The sequence below is a fragment of the Psammomys obesus genome, unplaced genomic scaffold (assembly GCF_907164565.1).
Source record: "Psammomys obesus unplaced genomic scaffold, mPsaObe1.curated_primary_1811, whole genome shotgun sequence".
In the NCBI taxonomy this organism is placed as follows: domain Eukaryota; kingdom Metazoa; phylum Chordata; class Mammalia; order Rodentia; family Muridae; genus Psammomys; species Psammomys obesus.
The window spans coordinates 815533-837513 of NW_026596381.1; the positions used below are offsets into that span (position 1 = coordinate 815533).

At 37.7% G+C, this 21981-nt stretch overlaps 1 protein-coding gene across 8 annotated transcripts in view; it reads left to right on the forward strand.

Annotated features, from left to right (window-relative positions):
* Arhgef9 (Cdc42 guanine nucleotide exchange factor 9) overlaps positions 1-21981 on the forward strand; it is a 152991-nt gene that overhangs the window by 62681 nt on the left and 68329 nt on the right. For 6 of the 8 annotated variants that reach the window (XM_055597472.1, XM_055597467.1, XM_055597474.1 and 3 more), the window contains exons 2-3: positions 2138-2317; positions 20722-20913. In XM_055597472.1, the coding sequence (XP_055453447.1) occupies positions 2138-2317; positions 20722-20913 (372 nt within the window). Of the gene's footprint in view, positions 1-1980; positions 2037-2137; positions 2318-6415; positions 6453-20721; positions 20914-21981 lie in introns of those variants that run through there. The other 2 variants (XM_055597473.1, XM_055597475.1) reach the window with 2 other exon arrangements.

A 21981-nucleotide genomic window follows, 5' to 3' on the forward strand; every position in this document is an offset into this window, starting at 1 on the left:
GGTATACTTTCTCTTGACAAGGAATGCATAGAAGGTGCAATGGCTCTTTCTGTAACAGCAGTGACATAGAGCAGTTTGTTCATATCTTAGCAGATCAGGAAGTGGAGAGCTTGGGCTGTCATTAAAAGTAGGTTTAATTTCCAAGGTCTGCCTCCAGTGACATATCTTCCAACTAGGTTCAATGTCCCAAATGTTCCAAAAACTCCTTAAAACAGCACCACCAACTGAAATAAAGTTTTCAAACACATGAGCCTGTGTGGGGCTACCACATTCAAACCATAACATCCAAGCAAGCACTAGTAATTTTTTCTCCACTGAAACAAGAACCAGCAGAAACTGGTTATTTTTCTTCAGAAGAAAACAAGATATACATATAAAAAGGAACCTCCTCAGAGAGGAGATTAAAATCTCCTGTCTTGGGGTTCTTTAAAACCATCTGTTTTTATGATAGAGTTCTGTAGGTTCAATATACATGAGCCTGTATTAGTATGGTTTGATTGCTCTGAGGTATAAAGACCTATTTCTGTAATTTATCCATTGTTACTGGCTGAAAAGCAAGTTTACTTCACTGAACCTCAACTTTCTCTTGTTTAAAATATGGACAATAATGAAACACAGATTATTTAGTACAGATTGTGTGATATGGAATTTGAGAAAAAATTGTGAATAGACAAACACAAGGTATTTGAAATGCATTAGCAAAGGTCTTGCTGGAGACTTCTTTCTGTACTTAGATTTTTCCAGTGCCTTACTTCTGTAGAGAATATAGAGATTAGAATCCTGAGCTAAGAAGTATGTCTTAGGCAGAGTCTAAGGGATAGTATACCTTAGCCAAGACAAAACATTAGTGTATATTCATATGAATGTGTTCATATGTGTGTGATGTTCTGCATATTCATTTCCTGAGTGGACTGTAGCATTAACTCTCTGGATAATTCGTTATATGACAGGTCTGTTGAGGGTTCATATTCCATAGATGACAGTTTCTGTTATCTTTGAAATGTTTCATCTTGGTCTTATGGAACCATGATTTCCTTAGGCAGACATTTATTCTTCAAATTGGCTCAGGAAAAAAAAAACTTATTTATAAATGACATGTTCAGTAATTCAGTACAGTGAGAAAGTGTTTGGGTCTCTTTGCCAGGGAGGCCATATGTTCTCCAATTCCAAAATGCACCTCTACTAATGCTGGGAAGACCAATAGTTACAAGGTGGAAGAGTTCAGGGAAAAAGAAAACCCCACAATGAATCTATAACACAGTGGTCAGTAGCTAGAAAGAGGCAGTCTGCCTCTCATTCCATTCTTACCTATGTGCTTAAATAATTGTCATGGCTATATGTGTTTTTGTTCATGTACATGGGGTAATGGAATAGATGTTTGCTGTTTGTTTGTGGAGCCCATTCCAAATTTCTGTGAAATTTAGTGACCCCAGTTAGGATTAAGGACTCTGTACACCTTACTAAGTGATCTTCAGTTTCTGGCTTAATTTTTTTATTATCAGTTTTTAAAATCTATTTATCATATGATGCCAACACAGTTTCCCTATATATGCCACAGGACAGTTGGACAAAGTTCTCAGTGAATCTATTCCAGAATTGAGTTTATCAAACAGTCATATCCATTATCTATTTAAATGGAATCAAGCCTGGGTGAGGGCAAGGGCTGTAGGACTGTTTTTGAAACATGTCATATTCTCTGACCACATGGAATATGGTAGGTGAAAAGAGCTAAATAATGTACAAACTACCAACTCTCAATTGCCTGCATTTCATTTTAGTCATAGTAGCCTTTCTACTCTAAAGATCCAGGACTACTTGAAATCGCCAAGGAAAGAGAATAGAGGCTTTGCTGTTTGTTTTCATTTTTGGGAAGAGGAGTTCATGAAAATAAACAAAAGTATGATTTTTTTTCATAGTCTGGATTATTTCATGCACTGGCTTATAGAGAACTGAAAGTATTTGTTTGTCTTGTAGTCCAATATGGCTTGAATGTTGCTGTCATTTCCCTTTATTGCCACCTTTCACCACTGAAACATGTAAGCTTTTCCATTAATTAGTAGAGCATTTTGGGTGAGGGAGTGCTTAAGTAGACTAGTCAGATGTATGGACTGAACACATTCTCATTTTGTCTCCTAAGCTGATCACTGGAGATTCCATCGTTAGTGCTGAGGCAGTATGGGATCACGTCACCATGGCCAACCGGGAGTTGGCATTTAAGGCTGGCGACGTCATCAAAGTCTTGGATGCTTCCAACAAGGATTGGTGGTGGGGCCAGATCGACGATGAGGAGGGATGGTTTCCTGCCAGCTTTGTGAGGGTGAGTGTCAACCTTCACTCTGCTCTTCTCTCTTTGGCTGCCTAACCCTGGCTTTCCCTCCATGCACTCTTGTTCTGCTCATTCCTTTCTTGATAGGGTTCCTTTTGTCTTTTCATTTCTTTTTCTCTTTCTCCCTTCCTGTCTCTTCACTCCCTTCTTTTGCTTCACTCCTATCCCTTTCTTTAAAGCTCTATTTTTCTATCCTCTAGACCTTTCTTTTATCTCTTGTTTTTTTTTTTTATTTGCAGTCTCTGCTGCTCACCTTTTCATAAGTCACTTCCTCTGTCTGATCTTTTCTTTTTAGATTTGACTTGGATGGTTTTGAAATCTTTTTCTTCAACTTATGTCTGTGATTTTTTTTTGTTTTCCTTCTTTCCACTATCTACTTTCTTTATTTTCTATATCTCCTATTTTGATCCTTTATTCTAGATCTTTCTTGTCTCTTCCACTCTTCATTTTTACTTTATTTTCTTCTTTTTCTCCTTACATCAACTATACTTCTTTCTTTTTTGTTTCTCTCCTTGAAAGTTTGAATTATTATGTACTGTCATAGTCTTTGGTTATTAATGTCAGAATATGTATTCCTTGTTTTCTAGGGGCAAGAGCTTATTAATCCCAGGTCTCACTTCTTACAATAAAGTCCAATGTCAGGAATCTAAGCCATGCTGTGTGTAGAAACAGGAAGCCTGTTAAGGTTTGGGAGGCTTTGGATGGTTTGACACTGCCATAATGAACGTGGCCTTTAATAATGGTGTTCCTCTGAGGCCTCTGTTTCTACCAGGTCACCTTTTAGCAGGATGCTACAGGGGATTATCACTGACCATGTGTCCCAGCTCTTGATTTCCCTTGAGGTTGTCATTTTGAATTTGTTCTTTGATTATTGGAAGGGCTAGTTTTTCCCATCTGCAAAATGGTCCTGGCAATCTGTTTTGTTTTTGTTGTTGGTTTTTGGCCAGGAGATATCACAGTGAATGAAAGACAGTAACAGTTTTTATGGCAAGAGAAGTAGCAAAGGCTCATGAGGGTCTGTTATGGGCACCCTTACTATAGCCTTTCCTTTTTGATATTCTTGCTCCTTCTAGAATATCCCTTTTTTAGAAAAAAAATTCAGTTTATTTGCTTTACTTCTCAAGGGTACCCCTTCCCTTCTCTCCTCCCAGTCCCCCTTCCCTTCATTCTTCTTTCCCCTCTCCCTTTCCCCCCAGAAAAGGGGAGGCCCCCTCCATATCAACCCTCCCAACACATCAAGTCACATCAGGAATGAGCATAACCTCATCCCCTGAGGCCAGGCAAGGCAGTCCATGGTGAAGTGATCTAAAATCAGAGAGTAGAGTCTATGTTAGAAACAGCTCCCTCCCTGCCACTCGACAGGCACCTCATATGAACACTAAGTTGCCTATTGGCCACATATGTGTGTGGGAGGCTACATCCAGATCATGCATACTCCTTAGTTGATGTCCCAGTCTCTGTAAGCCCCCAAGGGACTGGGTTAGTTGTCTCTGCTGGTCTTCTTGTGAGGTTCCTGTCCCCCTCCAGGTCCTTCCATCTTTCCTCCAACACTTTCACAGAACCCCCAGAGCTCTGCCCCATGCTTGACTGCAAGTCCCAGGATCTGTCTCCATCAGCTGCTAGCTGGAGCCTCCCAGACAACAGTCAAGTTAGGCTCCTGTGTTCAAGCATAGCAGAACATCATTAATAGTTTCAGGGGCTGGCTCTTTACTGTGGGGTGGGTCTCAGGTTGGGCGAATTATTCCTTAGACATTCCCTCAATCTTTTTTCCCTCTTTATCCCTGCACTTCTTGTAGACAGGGTAAATTTTGGATCAAAGGTTTTGTCAATGGGTTGTTGTTCCCCTCCTTCCACTTGTCCTGCCTAGCTAGGAGGTGGTCTCTTCAGTTTTTATGTCCAAACCATCCCCCTGTTAGGAGTCTCAGCAAGAGTCACATCCATATCCTCCTAGGAGTCTACTCTGTTGTAGGCCTCTAGTTTGACAGAGATTTCCCTCCTCATTTTCCCTTCCTGTTCTCAGACCTCTCACTTTCCACCCCTGTTCTCTCCACATCTGATCTCCATCCTTCTTTTCCTCCCCATTTCATTACTCAGAAGGAGAAGTAGAATAGAATATCCTTTATAATATATATAATTTTTTAAAAAGAAATTTTTTGAGAATTTCATACATGCATATGATGAAAAACTTTTTTTTTTCAGTACTTGGGAACTCAGGGCCTCATACATGTCAGACAAGTGCTCTACCAACTAAGCTATATCATCATCTTCATTGTTTCTTCTGTAAGATAAGACTTGAATATTATGGACCACAAACAAAAGGTTAGAGAGGCGTGGACTTTTGGAGATCAAAAGATTGAAAGGTTATCCTTGTAGCATGTAGTTTGAAGGAAGGAGCAAAGCATTGGAGTTAGCAACTTAGATTGCAGCTATTAGTTCCTACCAATATTTATTTATTTTTATCTTCTTGGAAAGGTTTTCAACTGAAACATAGAAACCACAGAAGACTTTCTATAAGGATTTAATGAGCTAACATGTTAATAAAAGATTTAACCCAGTGTTTGACAAGTATAAAGTACTTGGAAATGGCTACTTATGTTTTTATCATTAAGTATTCTTGTGATCATTTTTTACCACCTTACTTGCTCTACCAAGGTCCACATATCGAGGCTGGCCATTTTGATTGAAAGAGAAACACATTCTTGTAGGGGTAATCAACTTATAAAGTACACTTAATTGATTGACAGGCTTTAGGTGTTGACTGAAGCAGGGTAATAGATAAAATTGCCTCTTGTCTGCCTCTCTGCTGAGTGTTTTCTAATGAAATATCTAATCATTTGTTCTCTGTTTATGTGGTTTATTTAATTAATGCCTTGAAGTGTTACCTATGTTCCAATATAGCTTTACTGGTTGATGAATCAGTCCCTAGGGGATTCAGAATGAACCCATCAATAACTACAAGACATAAAAGCTAGTGTAAGTTCCTGTGCACATAGAGCTTGTGGCTCGTGTGATGACCAGCCTTTCTTTTAGAAAAGGATGACTAAACTGCACTCAAATATTAATGTGTTATGTTTGCAGAAAAATAGACCATGGGATGAGAAGAAATATTGAGTAGGTCAGAATGACTTAGTGAAATGAATAATAGGGTCTTCCCATGGTCTATTTTCCAAAAAAGACATGCAAATAAATGGTCAATAAATATTTTTCCAAATGTTCAATATTCTCAAATGTATGTCATTAGTAAAACTACTTTAAAATAACATTTCAAACCAGTCAGAATGACTGGAATTCCCCCCCTCCTCAGAGAGAGAGAGAGAGAGAGAGAGATGCAGATGCATGTGTATGTACAAAAATTACTAAAAATGCTGGTAAGAATATGAGGAAGAGGAAGTCTATGCTAATTGGGAATGCAAACTTGTGTAGTCACTATGGAAATGAGTATTAATCTTTCTTGAAAACGAAACAAAGAGCTACTATCTAATCCTGTGTACGTAGCTGTGTTAGTTTTCATGGCTGTGATCAAATACCTGATGAGAAGTAACTTAATGGAGAGTTGGTTCATTTCTGGCTTACAGTTTAAGGAAATATAATCCATCATGACAAGGAAGGCATATGTTTCATTTGCCTTCTGTGGCTGTGATAAACACTATCAGTAAAATACATCGGGAAAGGTATTTTCATCATATAAGTTTTAGGCTTTCATTGAGGAGAACCAGAGCAGGACCCTGGAAACAGTAGCTGAAGCAGAGACCATGAAGGAATGCTGCCTACAGCCTTGCTTGCCTTCTTACACAGCTCAGGTCCAACTACCTAGTGTTGGCACCACCCACAGTGAGCTGGTTCTCCCCAACATGTCAATTATCAGTTAATACAGTACCTTACAGACAAGGCAAAAGGCCAATCTGATCTGGGAAAGTCTTACGTTGAGGTTCCCTCTTTCCTGGTGATGCTAGGTCTGTTTAAGTTGAAAACTGAAGTCAACTATAGCAGCAGGGTGACAGAAACATGAGACTCCAGTTGTCCACACCAGGAAGCAGAGAAAGATTAATGCTAATGCTAAGTTAACGTTCTCTTTTTTATTCAGTCCAGAATCCAAGCCTATGGGATAGTGCTACTTTCATTCAGGGTACGTATTCTCTCCTCATATAAACGTCTCTGAAGATAGCCTCATATACAACCCCAAAGGGATGTTTCCATCGAGAATGTAAATCCTGATAAATTGACAATGGAAATTAGCCGTAATAATACCTAAAGCACTCTTAACTCTACCACAAAGGTATGCACACATCCACATTATTATTGTGCTACACTCTTCACAAAAGCAAAAAAAATAAAAAATAAAAAAAAGAAAGAAAAAGAACCAGCCTTGATGTCAATAAACAGATGACTCTACAAAGAAAACAGGAGGAAAGCATATATAGAATGGGAGTTTACTGAACTGTAAACAACAGTGAAGTTTATAGGAAGAACTGGAAAGAATTACGTTAATTAAAATAAGCCATACTTAGATACAGGGGTATGTGTGTAGTGGATGAAACTAGAAACGGGACCATGAGCAGGCAAGAAGACTTCTTAAGGGTCCTAGGAGAAGAAAAAGAAGGTAATAGAATACATACAATGTGAGAGGAGAAGGGCATATGCTATGCCAAGGAAGAAAATGAGCAGGAAGAGTCAGAAGGGTAGGAGAGAGGCTTGGATGAGGAAAGAATATAAGAATATAGTATGTATGAAAATTGTATAATAACTGTTACTTTGTATGCTAAATAAAAGAAAACAAATTTTAAAAGCGCTCCACTAAAATTTAAGCTAGCTTAATAAGACTCTTTAAAGATAAGATCTGGAAATTACATTTTTTTTCTTTAAAAGAACACTGACATCAGTGGTTCTCAACCTGTGGGTTGTGACTCTTTTGGGGTCACATACCAGATATCCTCACATCAGATATTTACATTTTCTAGTAGTCACATGAAAAAGTAAAAAAAAAAAAAAAGTTATAAGTGAAATTAAGTTTCTTATTATATGTTCTAGTATATTCAAAATATTATAGAATAGCATATATCACTATAAAATTAATGATATTTTATTAAGGCTTTTGGAAATATGGTATTTATTGTATACATAGAAGATATCTCAAATCATACAAGCCATACATGTGCCTAATTACTACTTTCTCAATAACTACAAATATTATTTTCAAGTGAATATTGTAGTTAGAGACCTGGAATGTTGATGACAGAGCATAAATCATAACTTTTCATATTTGAAAAGTCAAATATTTTCTGCAATACAGTGTTTCTTGAATATTTAAAGTAGCATCCCATGTCTGTGTCATAATGTATTCAGCTTGAACTTTTTCTTTACCTTTATGATCTCTTTTGTTGTTTTAAGAACAAGATCAATTGGTTTTAGCATCACTATTCGGGAGTACCATGGAAATGTAGGGTCAGCTACAGTGCTCTTGCCAGTTAAAGAAATGATGAAGATTTCTGTTTTTGTTTAAAACAAAACAGTTTGGTTTTTAATGGCTGAGTAGTATTCCATTGTGTAAATGTGCCACCGTTTCTTTATCCATCCTTCAACTGAGGGACATCTAGGCTGTTTCCAGTCTCTGGCTACTATGAATAAAGTAGCTATGAACATAGATGAACAAGTGTCCTTCTTTTATAGTGGAGTGTCTTTTGAGTATATGACCAGGAGAGGTATGGCTGGGTCTTGAGGTATCACTATTATTCCTAGTTTTCTGAGAAACTGCCAGATTGATTTCCAAAGTAGTTGTACAAGTTTATACTCCCACCAGCCATGGAGGAGGGTTCCCCTTTCTCCACATCCTTGCTAGTATGTGCTGTCCCTTGAGAGTTTGACCATTCTGACCAGTGTGGGTTGAAATCTCGAGTCATTTTTATTGGGCCCTCTAGTAAGGGAAGTGGGGACTGCAACCGACATGGATTCTCTTGCCAGCTCTTTGATCACTTTCCCCTGGTGGAACCATCTTGCCAAGCCACAGGGGAAGAGGACAAGCTCAGTCGTGATGCAAATTGATGAGCTAGGGTGGATTGGAAAGGGAGCTCCCTTTTTCTGAGGAAAAGAGACAGGGGGAGGAGGAGGAAGAGAGAGGGTTGGACTGGGAGAGGAGGAGGGATGGGGCTACAACAAGGACGTAAAGTGAATAAAAACATTTTTTTTTCTGTAAAAAAATGATAGAGAAATGTTTGATGATTGATATTTGCTCCAAGGTAGTCCTTTAAATTCTCATGAATATTTATGCTTATGCTTACATTTACATTCGTGTTATAGTCAAGAAATTCCGTGGTGAAGGTTGCAAAGTCCCCCCCCCCCTTCCAGGAGATCTCAAAATATAGAATTACTGTGCCCATTCTTTTATATTGGTTTTAGTTGATGTTGAATGGTATTGTGAAAGCCAACACTGCCTGGGTTAGGAAATACTACTCATGTGATATATGATAATGGGCCTCTATTTTCTTGTTTTACTCTGGAACACTCTCTAGAGTCTAGTCTATGTTTAAGCAGTACACAGAAATAGTAGATCAGCACTTTTGAAGTAGGCTGGCGAATGGGCCATTTCCTGGGATGCTATAACTCTATATTGCAGAGTAGTTACCGAATTTATTGAGATTCACTAAAAGCTGAGATTCAATACTATCTTAAAAACAGATCCCTATGTTGAGTTCCATATTTTAAAAAAAGTATAGTATAAAAGAAAAGACTTCCCCAAACCACGTATCAGGTGGATACTTTTGTAGATGATCAAGGTAAAATGATGTCTGAAACAGCAGAAAATCCCTATTTCCTACCCAGATGTCTTATTTTTTTTTGCAAACATACAGGTCTTAGGATGAATAATCAGGGGTTCATTAGTGTGGTTCTGTTCAAGCTAGACTCTTGTTAATATGTTAAAAAGCAAGGTGTAGAATCTGAGAAATTAAAGTTCTTGGCCTCAGTTCTGTCATTATATGAACAACTCAACCATCCTCCTATGTGTCTTCAAAGCTCTGACTTCCTTCTTGTAAATTTGGTATAATGTATCTTGGGTAAATGCTTTCCAAGTTATGATATTCTAGTTACATGAAAATAGAAACTACGTGTCACTGGCTTCTATGAGAAATTATTAGCTTTATGTCTTCTTTCCAATCAAATCTGTCTTCCTCATTATTTAGAATTTTATTCTTTTATATATTCTCAGTTTCACTTCTTTTGTAATGAGAATTTGGCTTTATAAAAGCAACACAATAGTCAATGTATCTTCTCATTCATTGGTCAGGTTTAAGTGAATCAGATCATACTGAATATCAGTCCCCATATCTGGCTGTAGAAATTGTTACCTGCTTCCCTGGGCTTGTTTCTCAGATGCTGTGAAAAATGTGCTGATACATGACTGTGTTTCTAAGTAGCCTGTGGTTGTTTTTTTTCCCTGCTAGGCACCAATTTCAAGTCATTCAGTCTGTTTTCTTTTGATGCTGTGCAGAAAAGGAGCCTTTGTTCTGACACTGGGCCATAGCATGCAGAGAGCATATGTTAGAGCAGTTTTTATATAGGATACTTAACACATTGTTATTAATGAGTTGTGAGGTCTGTGTCACAAGGAATAGGTTTGTTCAGAAAATAAACAGTTAGCCAGCAAGATGATTTAGCTGATAAAGGTGCTTACTGCTGTGCCTCATGACCTGAGTTTGATTGCTTGAACCCACATGATGAAAGGAGATAAACAATTTGACTCTGGCAGTTTGTTCTCTATCCTCTATACACATGCATGTGAGGTACCCAATTCACTCCCCATAAAATCTATATTTCATTTGTTGTGATTTTGTTTTTAGTTCTAGATTTCTTTGGTATCTCACTTTCCTGGAGGCTTGGAAGATGACACAGTAAAGTGCCTTCTTTACAAGCATGAGGACCAAAGTTTGGATCCCTAGACTCCATATAAAAATCAGGACATATTGTCATGTGTGCTTGAAATCCCAGGTTATCAAGCTTGGCCAGTGATAGGGTACAAGGAGATAGGCAGGTTTGGAAATTCACTGGCCAGCAAATCTAGCTCAGCCACTGAGCTAGATTCAATTCAGGTTTAGTGAGAGACCTTTCTCAACAAAGAAAGATGGGAGCAAATTATGTAGATGGAGAGATGGCTCAGTGTCTTAAGGGTACAGCATTTTTGAGGACCTGAGTTTGATTCCCAGCATCCCCTTCAGGTAACTTACAACTTCCTGTAACTCCAGTTTTGTGGAGATCTGATGCTTCTGTCTTCTTTAAGCACCTGAACTCACATGTACATACTCATGCACAGGTATACATGATTAAGAACAAAAATGAGTAGTAAAAAATAGTTTCAAGTTTTGTGTAATAACGGCCTTGTAGGTACACATTAGGACAGGTCTATGGTCACTGGGTGCAATGCGTGTGGGCACAACAGGCTGGGCTGACCTTTCTGAGGCTCTGGGTTAGCTGCAAGTCTACATCCTCTTGAGTTCAGAAGCTTCTGGAGAGAAAACCCACTGGGCTAAGACAGAGAAGGGCCTTGGAGGCAGGTTACTTATCAGACAGGTTACATGATGGACAGGTCTCCTCAGCCTGATAGTTTAGAGAGTCACAGGAAGCCTGGGTTACTTGGGTTTGTGATGAGTTCTCAGGGAGAATAAGATTACTTCTTGAATTGGGAATGCCTCCAGGGTGCACTGTTAGGCTTTTTGACATAAGTCCATGTTGTCAAGGGTAGGTAACAGCAAAGTCTCACTACGCATCTCAGGCCATTTTCAAACATACCATCCTTCTGCTTCAATCCCTTACTGATAGGCATTATAGATAAGAGCCCCGCTTTTCATGTCCCTGCATTCTGGTTTAATACCTTCTTTTGATGGTCTTCAAATCTATAAGTATACTATAAGTATATTATAACTTTTATATACCAGAAATTGGTACATGATCTTTGAACTTTCAGTTCAAAATAAACTTTAAATCGTTCCTCCATGATTCGTTTCTTTCACCCACTCTTAAAAAAAATCTGTCATTGGTTGGTATCATGTATACTCAACCGTGCTGCTTTATGCATCATATTTATACTTTATCCCTTGACTTTTCACTCACACACTTCTAATTTTGTAAGATATATTTGTCCCCCTATCCTCATTCTTTTTATCATTCTAATTTCTCTCTCAAATTATCTTCCCAGTCTTCAGCAGCTGTGGTTTTATTTGCGGAAAGTAAAATTGTGATGCTTATTCTCTTTTGTAATTAAATTAAATTTGACGATTTAGCAACAGTTTGACTCCCATATACAAAAATTAAAAAAAAAAACCTTTGTAATCAAGCAGAACGATAAAATACTTAATGGCAGATATATGTCTAGAACTATGTTACGCTTTCTTCAGTATAACATAGTGTGATATACCTCATTGACCACTCAGCAGATGTTAATATATTCAAATTTGAGGTGTTTTAGTGATTTACCAGTTTACTTTTACTGTAAGCAACTCTTTTCAAGGTCTTACCTCTCTTGTTCTAAGGCAGAGACCATTTGATTTTAGCCAAAACTATTGGTATATATTGAATAGGAAAACTTCAGTTGATTAAATAATTTGTTCTGTTATAAAGCATGGATGTCCCAAAACCCAAAATGCCATATGGAGAGAATTAGAATGTTCTGCTAATCAGAACATGTGGATAGCAGGGTCTGAGAAGGAGTTGGGTGAAACATAAGCTAGGATAAAATGGAGTCACTTTGGGCTGTTCTCTCCATATTTGACAGAGGGTTAGTATCTAGAATGTACAAAAAAACTAAACACCGCCCCCCCCCAAACAACTAACCAAACCAAACCCTGAATACCAAGAAAACAACTCAGTTAAAAAATTGGGGCACGAAATTAAACAGATAGTTCTCAAAAAGAGAAATACAAATGTCTCAAATATTTTTTTTTTATTTAATGTTCAGCAACTTTAGGTATCAAGGAATTGCAAATTAAAACTACTTGGAGTAGTTTAGCCTAATGAGGATGGCTAAGTTCAACAAAAAGAACAAAATGACAACAGATGTCTGCATAAATATATGGAAAGAAAAACCTTATTCACTGATAGTGGGAGTACAAACTAGTACAACCACTTTGGAAATCAATGTGGATGTTCATCAAAGCACTGCAAATAGATCTACTACATGATCCTCCTATACCACTGTTGGGCATAACCCAAAGGATTTTATATTTTACCACAAAGTCATCTGAATATCCTTGTTTATTGCTGCTCTATTCACAATAACCAGGAAATGGAAATAGCCTAGATGTCTTATTGTATTAACACAATGGAATGTTTTTCAGCTGTGCTGAAAAATGAAATTATGAAGTTTACAGCTAAATGAATTGAATTGGAAACGTTCTGAGTGAGCCCAGTCTCAGAAAGGCAAATTCTGAATGTTATCTCTCTCATATGAAAATATTAGCTTTGAATCTTGAGATATATGTATTTAAATGGAATACCTACATATGACAGGAAACCAGTAATGGCCTGAAAGAGTAATCTTTTAATAGAGGGGATATAAGATGTAGGTAAAATAAAGGGAGTATGGGAAATGGGGCAAGAAATATTATGCATGGCATGGAATGGAACAGAAGGATAGAGAACCTAGTATGGGGAGGGATAATTAAAACTATCATATTTTAATAAGTCATAAAAAAGTCATACGGAAAGTTACGGCTGTAGAAGCTTCCTAAAACATGCATATATGTATATTTATGTGAATAGTTTAAATGGAATTACACTATAATGGGGTGACAGTATCTAGCTCAGACACCAAAACTATCACATACAAAGCTTCCATGTGGAATACTCAGAGCCTAGAGTTCTTGGTCTGAAAGCTGCTGAAGACATTTAGGGGATCCAGATATTCCATATTCATGCCACTTTCCTTGTACCACCATTACCCTTCCATTGTTTTCTCCTTTGTCACTGGGTATTACTTGATCTTTAATATATTATGGAAAATGGTAATCACTCATTTTTCCATCTCAGTTACAGATATAAAATGAGGGAATGAAGGCTTCAAGATAGTTATGTGACCCAGCAAAGATCCTATAGATAATTAGAGTTACAATGTTGAACCAGTCTCCAATTAGCAGTTTTGCTTGATTATTCACCATTATTTATATGACAGTACATAACTCATTACAGATTTTTTGACCATCTAAATATGCGTGGAAATTGAATGTTCTTCTTCTCTTTTTTGAGCGATTTTAATTATATAACACAAGCTGACCTTGAACTTATGATCCTCCTGTTTCAGTGTTTCAATTGCTACACACCATCATGGTCTGATTATAAATTTCCTTTCTGTAACATAAAATCCTCTATATTACCAGTAAAACTTACATTTATTCCCATGAATTATCTAAGAGAAGCTGCCAGTATTGTTATGTTATCATATGCTATACTGAATCATTATTTGCAACTGCTTGTATTCTTTGTTTAAGAAAGTAAGTTCTGGCCCAAGTCTTCATTTAGTTGGATTTGGTTCAGTTGGATACTGCTAGGCTTGAATTTGTTGATCCTTTCTGTGTCTGTGAGCAACGGTTATTGAAAATCAGGGCCAGAAAATTTCAACTCTTGGGGGAGATCTTAAACTTAAGTAGTTTGGCCCATGTGCTAATGTTTGAATAGCCTCATAATTTCCTTTGCTTTATCTTGTCTCTAATCTTACAAGTCTAATGACAGTGAACTCCCTGCCTCTTAAAATAATTTCTTATGGCTTAGGGAAGGTTTAAGAGATGTTTCTCTTTAGGCCAAACTGTACTCTGTCTTTCTGGAGCTTCTACTGATAAAATGTGTGTATGTGGCCAAGATCACTGGCTCTGGAGAACATTTTTCTTGGTTGTATTAGACCCTCTCACTTATTAATAATTGTCTGTGAACATGTAGCTTTGCTTTTGGGGCTTCAGTGACAATATTTTTATAAACTAATAATATAATAGCACAGAGCTGAATCTTTTGTTAGGAGAACCAACACAATTATGCAATTAAGGTACTGACAGTCTTATTGTACAGGAAGCATTCAACAACAGTACGGATATAGCAAACTTTTAAAGCTAATGTCAGAAATAATGTGTTTATTTTCACTTGTTCACACCCTCCACTTGAGAACAGTCTGTCTACTTGACTGTCTGGAGTCCAAGATCAGATCTTCTAAGCCTCTCCTATCATCTGTCTTCTAGGCTTTCAGCATTTATACATCATATGGATAAATTATTCCATCTGGATCATCTTCTTGCTGCTCATACGTGTATGTTGCTAAGGTTAACTGGGCATGCGGACCTTATGTTCCATCTCTCACTCATTTGTTCAAGGCCATAGTCTACCCAGAGGTCTGAACATGATACTGATGTCAGGCTTTCAGCAGGCTCATTAGTCACAATGCTATTACTATTAACTTGAAAGCCTGACATAATGTTACTGCAGTAGTACCTTAGCACTTAACCTTCATTTGTAAGCAACTCAATTGTAGAGAAGTGCAGTCGATAGGAGTCTAACAACAGATTCGTTGCATCAGGGAACAGTGCTATAATAGCAGACCTATAAATTCCTCACATTAGTCAAACAAGGGATAGCAGGTAAAATACAGAGGCTAGTGTGGGAAAAGATGTGATTCAGCTCAAGTTGGGGTGAGGAAAGATCAGATGACAAGTAGCCATTAGAGAATACCAAAGCCTCTATAAAAAGCACCAAAAGGTAAAACTACAAGGAGAGTGTTCCAAGAGAACACATGACATGAGCAATCCCGATCTGCGATATCTGTAGCATTCTGCAAGGGGGGAGTGAGTGTGATACTAGTGGACCTACCTATGCAAATAGATGGCATAGCGCAAAACATGTTTCACTAGGTTATTATTATCCCTTAGGCTGGCATCATCTACTTCTAGAATTATGAGGTAACATCTGAGAAAAAACTTGTACTGTATAGTCAGTGACGTGTTTAAGGAAGTATTTTTGTATTTGTTTTCCTACTTTTTTTTTCTCACCGCTGGTTTCTAAACAATTCCTTATACCACTAACAAGGGGAGAATTATAGCCCAGGCTAGGGATAACGATGTCCTATCTCATGACAAAGATTTCTAAGGTGAATATTTAAGGTTCCAAAGACAATGCTTTACCAAATCACCACCCACAGTTGTGTTAAATTTTTTGTTCCTAAATTTCAATCAAAAAACCTGCCTGGTTTCTGGAAGATGAGTAATTTGGTCATGTTGATTTTCAGCATTGATTTTTTTTTTAAATGTAGATTCCATCATAAAAACAAGTGGGGCTGGACTTTCTATATTCAAATTTGATATCTTAAATAAAAGGACTTTTACATTTTTTCATATATTTATTGTGCATCTTGGTCATATCCATCCCACATATCTCCCTCACTCTCTCCAGCTCCCACCACACCCCTCATGATTCCTATCTCTCCTAAAATAGTGTCTTTTTTTAAAACCTATTAAGTCCAATTAATGGTGTCCACCTGTGCATGTGTGTGGAGTCATCCAAGAAGGCATGGATAACCTGCAAATCGCTGTCCCCACATCAAAAATAAGTGACTTTCCTTTTCTTAGCAGCTATCAATTGCCATTGGTGGTACACTGGAAATCCCTCCCTGCTCTGTGCTGTAATTTTTATTTTGTTGACTTTTGTGGAGGACTTGTGTGTATAAACAGAGCTGCTGCGATTTCATGTAACACCTATACATAGTATGCCATATTCTTTCCATTCTCCAGCTCTTACATTCTTTCCAGCTCCTCTTCTGTGATGTCTCTTGAGCCTTGGAGGTGCGGTGGTGGTAGTGGTGTTACAGATGTCCCATCTGTGGATGAGCACTCATTATTCTCAGCATTTGGAAGAGTTTGAGTCTCTTAACTACAATCAGAAGCTTCTGTGAGCACGATTGAGAACAGCACAAACCTATGGATAGAAACACAAATATTATAAAGGAATTTTATAACATGACCATAAGGAAACCACTAGTAGGTTCTGCCCCACAGCCTATCGATTCCCTAGCCATTACTTTTGACCGTCTTTACAGTGTCAAGTACAAATTATTTCCTGTGTAATACTCTGCTGTCTCTTCAGATAGCTTTGAAAATAGACTGGCTTGTTTTGGGTCTCTGTAGGGCCTCCCTAACCAATAATTCATAGGGAGGTAACCTGTACTTGGCACTGAGATTTTTATTTAATAACTTACATCTTCTGGGAGCAGCATTATTCTCCCATGTGGAAGACTTCTGTTTATACTCATTTCTTTTTAAATTATGCTTTAGTTAGCATATACTAGTGGGGTTTCATTAAGGCTTCTTCACACATCCTTAGTTTTGGGTAACTCTCACTTGCCTCTCATTTCTCTCCCATTCTGTCCCTAGCCCCATTTAAAACTTTAATTCCCAGTATTGCCACAATGTCTGAAATCACATGTGTTCTACAATCAGCTTTTATTATTCTTTCTAATTGGATTGCAAGATTATAGGTTTCCACAAAGGTTATTCATTTTGAATAACTCTTCCCTTGTCCTCTAGCTTCCCCATTTCTCCACTACCTGCTTGCATCTTTCTGCCTTTATCTCACCCATAAATCATACTCTTTAGTATACATTCCTTCATGCAATGGGAAACTGCAAATTTCCTAACTACCACATATACCCTAAGCTAAACCCATAGTACACACGATTTGAAGCTAGTACTCACATAGGACAGATAGATACACATTTCACTTTTGGGACTTGGGTGACCTCAGTAATTAATTTTTCCAGTTTTATCCATTAAATTTTATGACTTTAAGTTTTCCTCACAACTGAGTAATGTTCTACTTTTTATAGGTAGCACATATACATCTATTTTTATTCCATTTCATAGTTATTGTGAATAGAATAACAATGAACATGGATATGCCAGCATCTCTATAGTAAGATATAAAGTCCTTTGGGTACATGTCCAGGAATGGCATAATTGGGTCATATGGCAGAGCTATTTCTAGTTTTTTGAGATACATAGCTGGCAAACATATTCTCACATTTTTGTGGGCTGCCCTTTACTTATCCCATGATAACTATGAAGCAGAGAGAGGGGGTAGAGATTGAGGACAGTTATGACCTTTAAATACATGCTTCAGTGACCTATTTCTTCAATGAAGCATTACTTCCTAAAATTTCTACCACTTCTCAAAATAGTTTGCCAACTGGGAACTATGCATTTATCACACAAGCCTTTGAGAAACACTGCATATTCAACCCCTTGCCATGGTGGATAATTTTAAAGCTAATGTAAGAGAGCTTTTAGAAGAGACTTAAATTTGGTTTAGGACCTAGGAGAAGATAGGAGTGGAAACCATGATCAGAATATATTGTATAAAAAAATATTTTCAATGAAAAAATGCTGTGGAATAAAAGAAGAATGACAGAAAACAGTAGAAAAATTCTTCTTGGTCAGAAATTACTATTCTCATATTAGAAGATACAATGACGTGATGCTGAGAAAAAACAGTATGTATTGGAAAGACGTGGATGATGTCATAGGTGTGTCATGGGTACAGGAATACTCAGTGGATAAGTCCTGATTTAGTGTGTTGATATACAGTTAGGAATGCAAATAAATTTTATTTCCAGGGGTATTTTCTCTTTTTTCCATCTCTCTCCCCTCCATTTGTAATGTAACAAAAATTTTCATTGTTTTATTGGCAATTATTACTTCTAATTATGTGTATGTTAGAATGGGAAAACAATTTGTTAACAGCTTTCTTATGATGGTTTTTATTTAATTAGTAATGATGCTAATTTTATTTAATTAGTAATTTCCCTTGAGGGACTAGGAGTAGTTTCTGTGCCTGACTCTTTACACTGTGCTGATTGTTTGTGTGCCAGGAAAATTTCATGTCACAGGATACAGTCTATCATCTAGGAAGACAGGAAAAAGGTACTTTAAAAATGTTTATTTGTTTATTTTTTGTTTATGCTACATCCTGGTCCCCCTCCACAATCCTCAAAAAGGGAGCTCCCCTTCCTATCTACCCTAGCTAATCAAATCCAATCAGGGCTGAGTGAGTCCTCTTCCCCTGTGGCCTAGCAAGGTAAGTCCCTCCAGGGAGAAGTAATTGAAAAGCTGGCAAGAGAGTCCATGTCAGAGAGAGTTCCTGCTCCCCTTACTAGGGAACCCACATGAGACCTTAGCTTCCCATCAGTTACATCTTTGTAGAAGGCTTAGGTACAGCCCATGCAAGGTCCTTGGTTGGTGTTTCAGTCTCAGCAGGCCCCTCTGGGCCCTGGTTAGTTGGCTCTGTTGGCATTCTTGTGGAGCTCCTGTTACCTCCAGATCCTTTTCTCAAGAAAGTACTTATTAATTAATTAAAGGGTAGGTAGTAAGGGATCAGTTACACATATTGAAAAGAAAAAAAAAAACAAACAAAAAAACAAAACAAGAAGGAAAGAGCCAAGCATGGCTCTTCTGTCCTAAAACTTAGGAGGCAGAGATACATAGGCCTTTTTGAGTTTGAAGCCAGCCTGGTCTATGTACTGAGCTAGGACTACTTTGTGATACCCCTGTCTCAAAGAAAATAAAAGACACACATTGATGTTTTGCTTAGAGATAACATATCTGCAGAAGATGATATGTTCTAGGTTTCTAGGTGAACATAAGTTTTGGTCATTTATTTCTTTTGGTATACAACAAGCAATTGCCATATATGCTGGTGATATCTTTAGATATTCTGAGTAATAATCATGCTTCCTACCCACTAGGAATGAAAGTAAGAAAGAATACAGAGTTTAAACCTACTATTGCAGTTCTACCTCAAAGACTTAGCTGTTGTAAAAATATGCCTCAATAGTGTTATGTCTTGCATGGCATGGTCCTGGAAACCTGACGGGTAACAATGGAGTGAAGAAAGAATAGACACATGTATGGAAATGCTGGGATCAAGTGGGTTATGCTTATTCTGAGGGAGTGACACTTATTATGGAACAACCCAGAACCTCATCAAGTTTATTATATACAGCAAGCACAGTGAGGAAGGGTTAGCTAGTCTCTGTAGGTCTCTTGGTAGGTGAGCTGTGCAGTCATCCTGGAGGAGAAAGTTCCATTTGCTAGTTTTTGCACACGCTTTTCAATCATTTGTCAGTACATGTACTTGGACCAGAGGAAGGCTTTGTCATACCTTATGTGGATTCTTACCTAGGGTAAGGCATTGGTCCTGGTCAATAATACAGTCACTCAAGATTTCATCTATTCCTCACACATTAACTCAAGGCTTCATCTGCCCCTTAAAGAACAGGTAGTGTTGATATATCTAAATTGCTTGATCTCAGTTTCTTGAATTAGGAATGTTAAAAGTTGTAACATAAAGATTAAACTGGTCAAAGTTTTAAATATAATTCCCAAGTTTCTTGGCTAATTATGCATGACAGATTTTAACTTTCTTCCTGGTAAAGTCACCCATCTTTGCTTCCTTCTCTACATAGACTTCTCCTCCTAGAACTTGACTGAAATGAGCCATCATCTTGATACAAACTAAGTCATCCACAATTTAAACATTTCATTCTGCTTCCTCAAAGGAGATTTTCTTTACCTTCACTTAGAACTTTGCCTTTCTCCACTCTTGAGGAGGTGGAGTCTTTTCAGGTCCAAGTAGTTTTACAGTCAAAGTTTGGTTATTGTTTCACTATCCTTTGGTGAAAATCAATATCAAAACTCTGATTTTGAGATACTTACTTCTGTATTCAACTATGGTTACCCCAAATGTAAGTACTTAAATGCCATATTATGACACTATGCTCCTTTGGAAATAAAAGTTTTGCACACACCGGTCAATCATTTGTCAATACTTGTACTTGGACCAGAGGAGGGCTTTGCCATCCATGCCTTATGTGTACTCTTACCTGGGATAAGGCATTGGTCCTTGTCAGTAATACAGTCACTCAAGATTTCATATATTCCGTAAACATTAACTCAAGGCTTCATCTGCCCCTTAAAGAACAGATAGTACTGATATATCTATTTTAATCTATCTATAAATGTACATTTTTTTCAGTGTTTTAGAAACCAAGATGATACATAAATATGTTCAGGCAGGACTAATTTCTGTTTACTATTACTTTTCTCTCTTGTGAGGCCTTCTTGGAAAATAACCCTTTTCAAAATGATTCAGTTATCCTTAACATGTTCCAGTTTACAGATAGCTTTCTAGAGACCTAGAGAGTACTAGAAGCATGCTTAGGGCCAGCAAGACATCCTAGAGTCATTCCTGGCACTGTTTTCAAAAGCTTCTGATTGAAGGCTTTGTGAATACATAAAGTTACTCATTTATCCTTGTTTCTATTTAGCTGGAAATTTCTCAAAGGTTAACACATTATTATTATTTTTCTTTGCCTACTTCCACAGCTCTGGGTGAACCAGGAGGATGGGGTGGAGGAAGGGCCCAGTGACGTGCAGAATGGGCACCTGGACCCCAACTCAGATTGCCTTTGTCTGGGCCGGCCACTACAGAACCGGGACCAGATGCGGGCCAATGTCATCAATGAGATCATGAGCACGGAACGTCATTACATCAAGCACCTCAAGGATATTTGTGAGGTAGCCATGGTGGTGCATGTGGGAGCATGTATGATGGGATACAGAGCACTTCTAGGAAGAGATGACAGTTTGCATGAGCTTGCTTGTGGCAGTCCCAAAATGTCAGAAGAGGCAGCAGGACTGACCTTCCAGATTGTTTTCAGTGGAATGAAATTGTATTCTTTGGGTTTTCACTTTCTTGTTCTCTCATTTGTTTTATTCCTTTTGTCATTCATTCATTAATGTTTACTTTCCATCCTTCTACCTCTCTGTCTATCTCCTTTCCTTTCCTGAATCTATACTCTTATCCTCTTGATTTTTGATCCAGTAAAGACCTAACTTACCTCATTCATTAAAGCAAATATAGGCCAGAGGTTAAGAGACTTGAATATATCAAAGAGTCCCTAGGATTTTCTTTTTTAGAATTAAGGATGCAAATCATAGACTCTTAACTCCTGCCACCTAAGTTGAGTTGTGAATTACCAGTGGCTATGGTAATTCATGGGCATATTTAAGTTTCAAAAGAATAGCTCATGATCCTGACATACTGGTACTCTTCTCTCACTTGGAGAACATTATGTATAATTGAATACATAAGTACTTGTAAAAGAAAACAACAGAAGACGAATGCTAGATCAATGAGCCTCATCTCCATTAGTTTGTGTCTCTCTATTCTCTAACTCCATGCTTTCTATTTCTGTAGACTAGGAGCCTCTCTGCCCTCACATACTGTCTTTAGCTTAATGTGGTTAACATTTTCAAAGGGTTTATTACTAAGCAATAAGAGAAAACCAATAGAAAATGGAGAAAAGAATGTTTTCAAAAGTTATTATTTTATGTGTATGAGTGCTTTGCCTGCATGTATGTCTGTGTACCCTGTGTGTGTTTGGTACCTGAGGAGGCACTGGATCCCTTGGAACTGGAATTACAGATGATTGTGATCCACTATGTAGCTGAAGGTGATAGCAATTCAACTCAGATCCTTTGCAAGAGCAACCAGTGCTCTTAACCTTTGAGCTGTCTCTCTAGCCCTGTTTTACAAACACACACACACACACACACACACACACACACACACACACACACACA